Source organism: Cygnus atratus, chromosome 19, assembly GCF_013377495.2.
Source record: "Cygnus atratus isolate AKBS03 ecotype Queensland, Australia chromosome 19, CAtr_DNAZoo_HiC_assembly, whole genome shotgun sequence".
Taxonomy (NCBI): Eukaryota; Metazoa; Chordata; class Aves; order Anseriformes; family Anatidae; genus Cygnus; species Cygnus atratus.
The window spans coordinates 9,170,587-9,182,806 of NC_066380.1; the positions used below are offsets into that span (position 1 = coordinate 9,170,587).

Consider the following 12,220-nt stretch of genomic DNA (forward strand, 5'->3'; position numbering starts at 1 on the left):
GAGCCGAGAGTATTTGTCAAATCCTTTCATCCTGCTATCCTCTTTCTTTCAGCTCTGGACAGCCCATCAGGACTGGTGGTGGTGAACATTACAGACTCGGAGGCTCTGGCAACCTGGCAGCCAGCAATTGCTGCTGTGGATAACTATGTTGTCTCCTATGCTTCTGAGGATGGTAAGAAGAGTTAGTGACAGGTCAGGGAGCTGATGGTGTTACAGCTCTCAAGAGTTGCTCAGAAATGGATGCAGCAATGTGGTTCTAGGAGGATAGGCCCAAGGGGGAAGGGGAGCAGGGCTGTTACTTGATGGAGAAGCCTTGCTTGAAGCGTTTCAAATAACATAATTTTAATTATGCATTCCTAATTCAGCCATGAACAAAGGTAACCAATATTCTTGAAAAGAAAACATGGTGTTATAATTCATATGAACACTAGAGAGTGCTAATACTTTTAGAGAAAGGTTTTTTCTGTTAATTCAGATTTAGTGGAGGTGTAAGCAGAGAGACAAGCTCTGAGTTTTCACTGTTTTGCACTTGGCTCCCAGCTGGTAACAAAATGATCACTGAGTGGAGCGTGGAGTTGAGCACATAATGACATGTCTGAATAATACTGTGTTCTCTTCTGTGTTTTTTGTTTTTTTTTTTTCCTAGAGCCAGAAGTTACTCAGATGGTATCAGGAAACACGGTGGAGTATGACCTGAATGGCCTTCGACCTGCAACTGAGTATACACTGAGCGTCCATGCAGTGAAGGACACACAAAAAAGCGAGACCCTCTCCACGCAGTTCACTACAGGTGCTGTCTCCCACCTCACTGCAGGGAGAGGGGGAGGGCTGCCATCTCTCCCAGTCGTACCAGGCCTGCTTTTCTCTACTACCATAAAGTCAACCAGCACGTCGATAATTTTTTTTACTAGAAACCTGAATTTTGATAGCGTTTTCAGAAGATTTTCCTTGATATAAAGCTGGTGTGGCTGGCCCAGGAGGTGGTTTTCTGTCACCAATTCTACAGATTCTCACAATAGCAGTAGCTGCATCTTTGGGGGCTAATGTTGGGGTACCAGTGCTGAATGTATCCAGTTGGTTTCATCCTTATGACTCATGAACATCAATGAAATCATACACTTTCTCGTTTTCCTGAGCATAGAAAGTTACTTGACTTGTCCCAGGGAGTTTACTAGAAAGCCAAGAGCAAAGTCAGTTATAATTATGGTGAAGGGAGTCTATAGCAAGATCAACTGTGAAAGGTTTACCTGTTCAAAAGAGGCATCATTGGAACCAATTTTTTTTCCTGGGAATATGGAAATACTGATCTGTCTTCTTGTGTGAAATATTGAAAGGCACAGTTTTGTTACAAAAGACATTCCAATGCAGCTGTTTATAAACTAACATACCTGAGACAAGCCAATTTTTAACTTAAAAAAAGTAAATATCTGTATTTTAAAACTTCCAAAAGGGAAAGTGTTTTTAAATCACAAAATTTAAGGTGAAATTTTTTTAATTTCAAATTTCTGCAGAGGGAAAGCTTGTTTTCCTGGCCTGTTTTAATACCCTGCTCATAAAGCAGCCTCTGTACTAAGCTCTGTATCAATGTGATTGCAATTGGTCTACTCTCTCCTTCAGGAATGGATGCTCCAAGAGATTTAAGTGCCACTGAGGTTCAGTCAGAAACAGCTGTGATAACTTGGAGGCCTCCACGTGCTCCTGTCACTGGTTATCTCCTGATCTACGAGTCTGTTGATGGCAAAGTCAAGGTATAGCACTTACATCCAAACCAGAAGGTCTGTGCCTCAGTACTAGGCAGTAGAGATGCTCAAAAGTGCCCAGCACTGGGACATAAGCACGTGCCTTAAGTTAAACATGGTAAAATACTATGTACATTTTACAGTGCTAGCTTGAACATGAATGGATTTAAAACCTGCTTAAGTACTTTCTTAAATTATATCCTGAAACAGAAGCTCATTTGCAGCCTGAATTTTGACAGTCATCTCTCAGCAATAAGGATAAAGGCACATGCAACTGTTTTCTCTTATTCGAAACCTGTGTCATGGAGTAAACTCACAACCCCATAGAATGGGATTGCCTTTTCTTAACCCAGGAGAATCCAGCCTTGTGTGAGTGAGGTGCCTAAGGCCTTTGGAAATGCCTCTTGCTCTCTAATAATTTTATTTTGTTCCTACATGGCTGGTTTAAACTAGATGCTTAAACCTGTATGAAGTGATTCCCAGCAAAAATGACAGATGACTTTGAATGGCCAGCCTGGGATGTCAGAAAGGGTTCCGATTTTCAGGAAAGCAGATTACCTGAGCACACTAAAAATCAGTCCTTTATAGTTACAAAGAAAAAACTTTTGAGGTCTAGAGGCTGATATTTCCAGGCTTGTCCTAAAGGGTGTTCCTGCCTAATTTTTTATGAGTTTCACAGAGACATGTATACAATATGAATACATTCAAGGCATGTAAACGTTTATACTGACCTGTTCTTAAACCACACAACTTACACATTATGACATTTAACATTCATTTCCAGGCAGCTTTTCTAAATAATGTTAGCATGACGACAATCTTTGAGAAATACAAGTTTTGTATTAAATAATTTAAATGGTTAAAATATCATGATAATTACCACAAATAATCTGACAAACTAAAATATGTTGCAAGTCCACTTTTAATTTTCTCACTGAGGTTTCCCTGTATTATTTATCCCATAGGAAGTCATCCTAGACCCTGAGACAACTTCCTACACCCTGGCAGAGCTGAGTCCATCTACCCAGTACACGGTAAAACTCCAGGCACTGAACAGACCCCTGAAGAGCAGAACAATCCAGACTATTTTCACCACAAGTAAGGACGTTAGAGTGTGTAAGCAGCTGAAAGTGCAAAAGTCCCTGTTCTCCCTAAGTCCTAGTGCCATCTGCTTCCCCCAGACTGTCAGGTTGAAATTAATTTCTTTATATACATCCACATCATCTCTACAGTCCTCTTTCTGATGAAACATCCTGCCTTTCCCATGTAAAATGCTAAAAGGGACATTACTTTTTAAAATCCAGACAGATACCCTGATTTATCTCTGTATTGATGTGCAGCAATCTGTTAAAACAAATCCGCATTTTAGGTTGAAATGAGGCAAAACACATGCACAGACATAAAAATCAGTTCAGCAGTCCTCAGAGCAGAATTTCTGGACAGGTTTTTTTCTCCTCTCTCTGAGATTAATTTTCACATGGTGATGCTGGCATGTCAGTTCCAACTCTAAAGGGACAGCTCTCCAGCAAGCCGAGTGCCAGAATAGATTGCGTTCTCTGAAGGTCACTTCATAGTTGACATATCTGGCAGTCACTGGTCTCATGGACACGTCTTTTGATGGCAAGGAAAATAAAATGTTGCTCAGTATTAACTGTGAAAGCCTTGCTTGTCATTTGTCTCACTTTTCACGGCTTCTAGCCTTTCAGACCCAGCAGGCCCTTCGGCTGGTTCCATTGCTCCTTCCACCCTTACACCAACTTCAGCCCAAGGACTCACAAAAGTGCTCATAAAAGTCACATTGCCCTGAGTCTGCTCACAGTCAGCCCTTGTGTAAAGCAGGGTGAATACCACCAACAGGCTGGGATCTGCAACCAAAAATAGGATTAAATCTGCATGTATTTAAGTGACATTTGGCAAATTGACCATAAACAGGGACTGAATGAGGTTCCTTGCCCCAAGCAAATGCAGCATCAGCCTTGTCCAGACAGATGCTGGAGTCTGGGCTTAACATTAAACGTATGCAGGCATCCTGTTAGTTTCAGTGAGAGATAAACACTGAAGGAGAGAGGGAAACACTCCCTGCAGAGAGCTGCTTCTCCCCACATCCCAAAGCTGTTGCTAATTCTCTGTAGCCAAGGCACAAACAGTGAAATGCAGCACACTGGAAGGGGAGCAGCCACTCTGTGAGAAGCAACTGCTAAAACCTCTCTGATAGACATACCAAGAACATCACTTAATTAATTAGACCATTGGCTACAAAAGTTAATGGCCAAAGTGGATTTAAAAAGAAATAAAAGTTTTTTGCAGTTAGAAATTGCCCTGGCTGTGACAATACTATTAATTATCAGAAAGAAATGCTTGATGACATTTCCTTGTAGTTTCAAGCTTTGTTGTTGCTTTTGTTTTTTAAAAGGTTGGTCTTATAGTATTTAATATTGTATTTGCTAGCAAAACAAAGCCCAATTTATTTATTTTTGGTTGTAGTTCTGCTTTTCCATTTCCACCTTCCTTCTCTGTTACATAATCAAAGATGGGTAGATTTGATTTTACCCAAAAGGTGCTGTAAACACAGGGCATGCCATTCAAATATTTAGCTGGCAGATATATTCCCATCATAGCAGGAAGTACTTATTTGGCCTTCACAAATCTTCCAGAAGTGTAGACAGATGTGTAAAAGCTTACTCAAAAGAAAAATGTACGTCATCTGGTGTTTAACTGTAAATTTTTTGTGTGTAGCCTAGCAATTACAAGCCAGTTCCTGGGCTCTGTACCTGGCCATGCCATTGACCCACCACAGATTTTCATGAGTCATTTAAGTTCAGCAGGTTCGTTGTAATTGCTGATTTCTTAAGGACTGTTTTGTCTTTTCTCTTTCATGCAGCTGGTCTTCTCTATCCTTACCCTAAAGACTGCTCACAGGCTCTCCTGAATGGAGAAGTCGTCTCTGGGCTCTACACAATTTATCTGAATGGGGACAGGACCCAGCCTCTGCAAGTCTTCTGTGACATGGCCGAAGATGGGGGCGGATGGATTGTGAGTAAGGGGGAGGGAGCCCGTGCCACCCTCGCATTCATCTACCTATGCCAAGAGCAGGAGTAGCAGATCCCATCCCTGTGTTCCTACAGTGTCACTCACAGAGCTCTATTATCAGAATAGAGCTGACTTGTCTATAAATTTGGCAATTTTTTTCACAGATAGGACACCTAGGTGCCTAGGAGTGAGGTTGTTAGCTCTCTGTAGCTGGAGGAGGGACAGATGTCTCCAGGTCAGCACTTAGAAAGGCATGAATTGCTGCCCCAAAACCATGATCTTTCTCTTCACTGGATGGACGGGTAGCTGAAATGACCATCTTAAATACCTTTTTAATAGTTAGGTGAGACAAGGGTGGACTCACACAATTTAGATGGGAGAGTGAATGACATTAAAGCAGAGGTGCCCTCTTTACAGTGGGGGGAACCAGGTCAGAGAAAGCATTTGTTCAGCAGCCACACGACATGGTGGCTGGCCAGGATTCCCAGGCTGTTACAGAGGCTGCATCCCACCCGGACAACAAATGAATGGCAGCAAAAATGCCAGCTGTCTGTGCTGGCATCCTCAAATATGAACATGACAGAGGGATCCAGGGCAGAGAAAGGAAGAAGGAACTGGAGAAATCCATGGGTAGAAGACGGGGATGTAGAAAGGCTTGGCTGAAAAATACAGAGCTGTGTGTGGCCATTAAAAAAGCAGAGAATAGAAAATAAAAGACCACATCACACGGGAGATCCTGGGAACACAGTAGAGAAGACTTACCTAAAAAATACAAAGAAGGTTAACCTGACTTGGAACAATTGCAGTGAGACTGCTGCTTTGAGTGATAGGGGCAGGGGAGCAGTGATGCCAAGCTCTGCATTTGTAAAAGCCACGTTGCTGGTGTCCCTTCTGTCAAAGGCAATTTGACAATAACATTTGCATGCTGTGGTTGTAGGTATTCCTGAGGCGCCAAAATGGAAAGGAAGATTTCTACAAGAACTGGAAGAGTTATGTGGCTGGCTTTGGAGATCCTAAGGATGAATTCTGGATAGGTAAGTGCCAAGAATTTATCTTATTTTTAAAAGAAAGCACAAACAGAGCCCAAAAGTCTAGGAGATGCTTGGAAGCCTCCATTCAGCTGGCAAGAGTATTTGTAAAGGAGGACATCGTCCAGGCAAAGGAGACTCAGCACAGCATGCTTCAGGGCAGACAGATTGCCAGGTCCAACCCTTCAGTTGCAGTTCATAAATGGCACACTTGGGTCACTGAATGTACCAAACCAATGCCCAGTGGTACTCTGTAAGAAGTCAGAAAGTAACCTGAGAAGCAACTGCAAACCTTGCTGTACTCCTAGGGCGTTCCCAACAAGAGCACATGACCCAACAAAGTAAAGTGGGGTAAGTAGAAGTAAAAAGCAAATGTTCAAAGATTGCACTACATTTTATTTGCTCACAAATGAAAGATAATCACACAGCACCAGCTTTGACTACATCTCCCAAAGGGCTTCATGCTGCTGTGATTCGAAGGGCTGAGAAGGTCTCTAAATCTGCCTGTTTCTCTTTGGTTTTGCACCAACATTACCATAAAGCTGAAATAGCTCACCTTCCTAACCAGTGTTGATGTCCTGGTGTATCTATACAGGCCAGTTAAACACCCTTTATAAGACAAATGTATCATTCATGTATTCCCACAGGTCTTGAGAACCTCCACAAAATCACTTCTCAGGGCCAGTATGAACTGCGTGTGGATCTGCGAGACAGAGGCGAGACAGCTTACGCTGTGTACGACAAGTTCAGCGTCGGGGACTCGAAGACCCGGTACCGGCTAAGAGTGGATGGCTACAGCGGCACAGCAGGTAAGCTGGAGTATTTTTTGCTTCTGTTCTTCAATTTCCTCCCAGTTGGCTCAAGCTACCAGTGTGTGAATGTTGCAGATGAGCATCACAGCAGGTACCTCTTTCTTGTATGTCAGGCATTTGAAAATATGAAAATAAAAATATCTTTTATGTTTCCATTCTAAACCCTCCAGTCATTTAGGTGCCACTTTTTATGGCATACTTATGACAGAATATAAACAAGTATATTAAACAGCCACATATCTCACTTGGTCAATGCTTGACTGTCATTTATACAGCTAATAATAACTTGGCATAGTCTCATCTCGTCAGTGGAATATGCAGCCAAGTACTGCTATTACATGGTTTCTAATTTTGCTGAACAAATTATCTGCCTTTTGTCATACTGGGGTAATGCTTGCAGCCCTTACTGGGTCCTCTTCAGTGCTTCAGAGGACTAAGAGAGAAATCCAGCTCCAGAGAGTGTCTTAAAGGGAAATACTGCTGTAAAGTGCAAAAACCAGACCACAAAGATGCGTGCGGACTCTGTTCTGTGACCTTGACATGAACTTTCTGCACAGCTGATAAGGAAGTGGACAAAGGTTGATAAGCAGCAGTAGAATTAATGTCTGCTTAGGGCAAACACACTGATGCAGAGCAGTATCAGCTGCTACAGAGATTAGGATTCAGTCCTACTGCTTCCTCTTTGTCAGTGCTTAGGGCTAAGGTTAACGGTTACAGTAACACAGATCCTATGGCACGTACGCACTGAAGGCTGCTCCCACTGTACCCATCCATAAACCAGTACCCAGGCCTTGGGAGTGGGAAGTCAGCGGCAGGCAGACATTTCTCCTTCTGTGTTTCGGGCTAATGAAGATGGGTGTCTTAATTGCATGGACCAGCTAAGTGTGGAGACACCTTTGGTTTTGGCCCACACTTTATGGAGGTCCATTTGGGCTCAGTCTGTTCACACTGCCTTCTGTTCAGGACCGAAGTCCAGCTTCCAACTAGACGTGCAGGAACAGCTGTCTGAATAATCACTGAATGACTTGGGGGTTACAGACCACCTGGAAAAATGTTTGAGTTGCCTTCAACAACAAAAACTGTGTACTTCCTTCTGAAGCAAACTGAGTCAATTTTGAAATAACTTAGACACACAGTCCAAAATTTTGTGCAGAATGGTCACTCCCATGTAATCGAAACCACACAAGCCACTGACCTTGCTCTTCCCTTTGTCGTCCCCACCTAGGTGACTCCATGACCTACCATAATGGCAGGTCCTTCTCTACCTTTGACAAGGACAATGATTCTGCTATCACCAACTGTGCTTTGTCATACAAGGGTGCATTCTGGTACAAGAACTGTCACCGAGTCAATCTGATGGGCAGATATGGTGACAACAACCACAGTCAGGTGAGTTCAGTGTCTGAAGGCTTCCATACTGCATGAGAAGAAGGGGAATTGCAATTATGGATCTGTCCAGTGGTTCAGCTAGCCAGAAGCCCACCAAACAAGCCCACACCCCAGACAACAGACAGTTGCTCACAAAACAAGAATTTTTTGTCAGCTGGGGAAATACTGATGGTTTTGTATTGTTTTCCACTTTTTTTTCTAAAGTCTGCAGGGAACAATCATAGTTTACAACATGTGAAACAGAATGTTCTTTCTGCCATGAAGGCTAGGCAAAGAGTGACAGCTCTGGGGGACAGCTTGTGACTTTACTTGTGCAGGCCACGTGTGCTAGTGGCCCCTGTACTTCCCAAAGTCCCTTTACTTTGTTGTGTCTCTGTTCCCAAGTTAGAAAACAAGATCTGAAACGAGAGCACTAAAGGCTGACAGCAGAGGAAGAAATGGATGTGTGACTTTTCATGCTTCATCTTTGCAGGGTGTAAACTGGTTCCACTGGAAGGGCCACGAGTACTCCATCCAGTTCGCAGAGATGAAGCTGAGACCTTCAAGCTTCCGAAATCTGGAAGGAAGACGAAAGCGAGCATAAAGCCTTGGGGTGGTGAAAGGGCTACAAGCAGGGCAATGGGGGGGAGGGACAGAGAACAGGGGGTGTGGGGGAATCCTCTGGCTTCACTGGGGTGGAGGGGTGTGAGGAGCTGGCAGTTGTACCAAAGCATTGGTGACCCTTGGCGCAACAGAGGCTTCTGCAGCAGTCCAACCAACAAGCCTTACATGCCCCAGCGTTTCCAGCAGAGCAGCTCCTGCTGCCCACCAGTCATGTCCTTCACGCCAAAGACAGTGATCTCAAGGGTTGTATGTTGTTTTGTTAATTTTTCTTTTCTCAGCCTCTGGGATGAAGTTCTTCCACGGTCTGACTATCTCTTGGGTGGCCCAGGGTAGGGGAGGGAGAACAGCTTTGTATATTGGTAGTTTGTTTTAGAACCAGCCATGTTTTTACACACAGAAATGTGTACGATTAATTATCATTATTATTATTATTAGATATAATTGAAATCCTTTGGTTGTTGGAAAGCCTTTTTTATATATATATCAAGTACCACAGATAAGGAAGGGGTGGGGAAGGGAAAGCAGTACATTTTTAAACTTAAGCATAAAATTAATATTATTAATATAATGACAAAGTAATAATAATAATGATAATAATAAGCTAAGTTTTTGTCATTTTTATGAGAACCATGCTTTCAGAAACACAGCAGGACAGTGTCTGATTGTAAATTTTTTTAAAAAAATAAAAGCACAATTACTTTTAAATAAATTTCTACCTTTTTTCATACATGTTGATTTTGTACATGTCCAGGGTATATTTACTTACGTGGGGAAGTAAAAGGAAGGCTGAAAATGATCAGGCTGCTGAGTCCGTACTGAAAACTGTTCCTTTTGTTAGTGATTGGCTGTAAGTATTCTTCTGGGTTTGTTACAGTGAAAGGCCTCTAAGGATTTGATTTCTTTTAGAACATACTTCTTTTTTTTTCCTGCCCAAAAGCTTTTACATGTTTTTCTCAGTGTTACTGACCAACACTCGCTCCATCTAGGTGGGAAGAACTAACAAAAGAAAGCAAGGAAAGTACAGAGTTGTTAGGTACCACCGGTGACTTTGAACACTTGTGTAAATAAAGGGCTCTCTTTTTGTATGAATGAAACCTCTGTGTAGTTACTCTGTATCATGCTCTTCAGTTGGAGACAATAAAAGATCTTTTGTTTTAATCCAGTCTCTCTGCCCTGCTTCAAGGTTGCACTTTTCAAACAGAACAAGTATTTCAGCCCCTTCCTCAGCCAACACTGGGAGGTGGCTGGGAAGTAAGATGCTCTCAGTCAGAGTGATCTGATCAGCTCTGAGAATAAGACTTAATGCTACGTGCTATAAAGTAAGGTCACATATTGCTGATTTGACACAAGGTATAAAAAGTGCGCGTGCATGAAAAATAGCACTACAAAGCTCCAAAATCAGGAGGGAGGGAGGGAAGGAAGGAGGGAATCACTTCCCTTCGCCATTGGGTCTCTCCTTCCTAATTTCTAATGTCTCTTCTTACTATATGTATATATTATTGCAATCCTTCAATTCTTGCATTTCAGAGCTTTAGCTGAGTGTTTGTTAGCCCTTGGGAATGATTATGTGCCTGGGCCATCTTGTTCACAGTCTTGACTCAAACTTTGGCATCACCCCAGAGGGGAGAGCCTGGTGGGGACCTCCCGTGCTCGGGTGTGCGGAGACCAGCGTCACTGTGAGAGAGCCCAAGGACAGCAGTAACTGCTGTGTGGAGACAGATGGTGCTGCAGACAGAAGCATCAAAGCACATGTGCTGTGTTTTATTAATAATCAGTCTCAGCAACTATATTTCAGAAAAATCTAATGTTTGTAGATATTTACAGTGCACCTCCTAGGAACAATAGCGCACAGCTCTTCATTGCTGAGCAAACATTAGGGCCACAGGCTAAGATGCTGCATGGGACAGAGGATTTTTTGTCTGAGAAAGGATAATGCCTAGCTAGGGATGCAGGAGAAGGACCTAATTAGTGAAACTTCGAGGGTCTTCTGTTCACATGGTTTCTATTCCATGTCTTTATTGTCAGTCTGGCTTCCTCTCCTCATCCACTTGAAGCGTATTGCTGTGGCCTGGCCACCGGCAGATGGCACACGGAGCCTGTCTTGGTCTGTGCCTGGTCTGTTTGGCAGTACTTAGAAATCCTGCAGGTATCCAGGTCCAGACATTGCAATCCTTGGCTGTTGCCTTCTTGTACGGTGGCACGCAGTACTCAGAGCCTCCCAGCCGCTTGTGTTGTCTCTGCAGCTGTGGTCTTTGTTAGAAAAACTAATTGCATGTAGTAAAGCATTGTCCTGTGGCCATGCAGCAGGAACTTTGCAAGAAGACCTGTGAGAAAAGGTGTGTTTTTGTTTGTTTGTTTGTTGTTGTTTTTGGGTCTTGCAGGAGCAGGAACTAGGTCCCAGCAAAAGCATGTGACAAAGAGGAACTCCTGTTTACTTTCTTCATTAATATTATTCCACATACTTTGAACAACCCCCCCCCAAGTGTGAAGTTGTACTAGTGCATGTTGTTTGTTTCACACAGGGAACACAATCTCCTTCAACCTTCCAGAACACTGGCAAGGGGCTGATCTGCAGCACCATATTAAATCCATTCTCTATAATTAACAGCCCCTCTTTGCTGTTTGTTGGAGCAAGTGATTGGCACTATAAAAGAAAGCAAACCCAGTAATGAAGAAACATGCTCCCCTTTAAAGATGTTCTTTCTGTTATTGAAAAATTGCACTAAATCTGTATAACTTGGGACTTGAGAGCTCTTGCAGTGTGTTTGCAGACATTCAAAGGAAGAATTGACATCTATAAAACAATTTCCTTGCTTCTGGTAACATCACAAAGCTGACTGTATCTGGCTGTGATGTCTTGTAGCTTGGCAGAGCCAAGCAGGACTGCTGGAGATGGGCTGAGATTTGTACCTTGCTCCAGAAGTGACATGCACACACTGCACGGAAGAAAGATTATATTTCCTGTAATTACTCACTGTTAGATGCCCTGCTTGGTAGTTTTCTTGATTACTACTGTGAGAGAGAAACTGGCAAACCCTTGAAGTAACATATGCCAAAACACCCTTCAGAGCTGACACAAGCTTGATTTGGTACCAAGCAGCTCAGCCATGGGCTATTTTAACATTTATTTGCTTTCTGGTTTTTCTCTCCGCTCCTTTCCTGATTGTAACTTGCAAGAATAGCTTAAAAACACACACAATTTTGAAATTAATTTATAAACCTGCCAAGGGCACACCAAATGCCTGTCTGGTTAGTTTGTCAGCTTAAAGAAAACATCACTTACATGACAAAGCAATTTGGGAGCCTCAAGGGGGCAGGAGGGGAAGGGTTTCAAAAATGTTTGGGCAGCTAGACTTAAGGTCTCAGAGGTACTGAAGGAGATATTTTGGGGAAGTGAATGGGATTCATGGGGTTAGGCCAGTATCCATAAGGGGTGTTTTTGAGACATGTAGGTGGCAAAGCATCTTTTTCAGCTCCACTGGACTTAACCTCCCTCCTTCAGTCCAGGTGCATGCCCAGCCCTGCAGAAACCCCTTGTCATACCACAGCCCCAATCTCAGACTTGGATTTCGTACTCAAGCTTGGGTGAGGTGGGGCCCTCGAGCCAGCTGCTGAAGCT

General features: G+C 43.1%; 1 protein-coding gene across 3 annotated transcripts in view; it reads left to right on the forward strand.

Moving 5' to 3' along the window:
- Nucleotides 1-9,759, forward strand: part of TNC (tenascin C) — a 73,981-nt gene extending 64,222 nt beyond the window's left edge. For all 3 annotated transcript variants that reach the window (XM_035564593.1, XM_035564591.2, XM_035564592.2), the window contains 9 exons: nucleotides 53-172; nucleotides 647-790; nucleotides 1,618-1,748; nucleotides 2,705-2,837; nucleotides 4,621-4,772; nucleotides 5,707-5,803; nucleotides 6,445-6,606; nucleotides 7,835-7,998; nucleotides 8,471-9,759. In XM_035564593.1, coding sequence (XP_035420486.1) covers nucleotides 53-172; nucleotides 647-790; nucleotides 1,618-1,748; nucleotides 2,705-2,837; nucleotides 4,621-4,772; nucleotides 5,707-5,803; nucleotides 6,445-6,606; nucleotides 7,835-7,998; nucleotides 8,471-8,581 — 1,214 coding nt within the window. In that variant the 3' untranslated portion in view covers nucleotides 8,582-9,759. The remainder of the gene's footprint in view (nucleotides 1-52; nucleotides 173-646; nucleotides 791-1,617; nucleotides 1,749-2,704; nucleotides 2,838-4,620; nucleotides 4,773-5,706; nucleotides 5,804-6,444; nucleotides 6,607-7,834; nucleotides 7,999-8,470) is intronic.
- The last annotated feature ends 2,461 nt before the right edge of the window (nucleotides 9,760-12,220 follow it).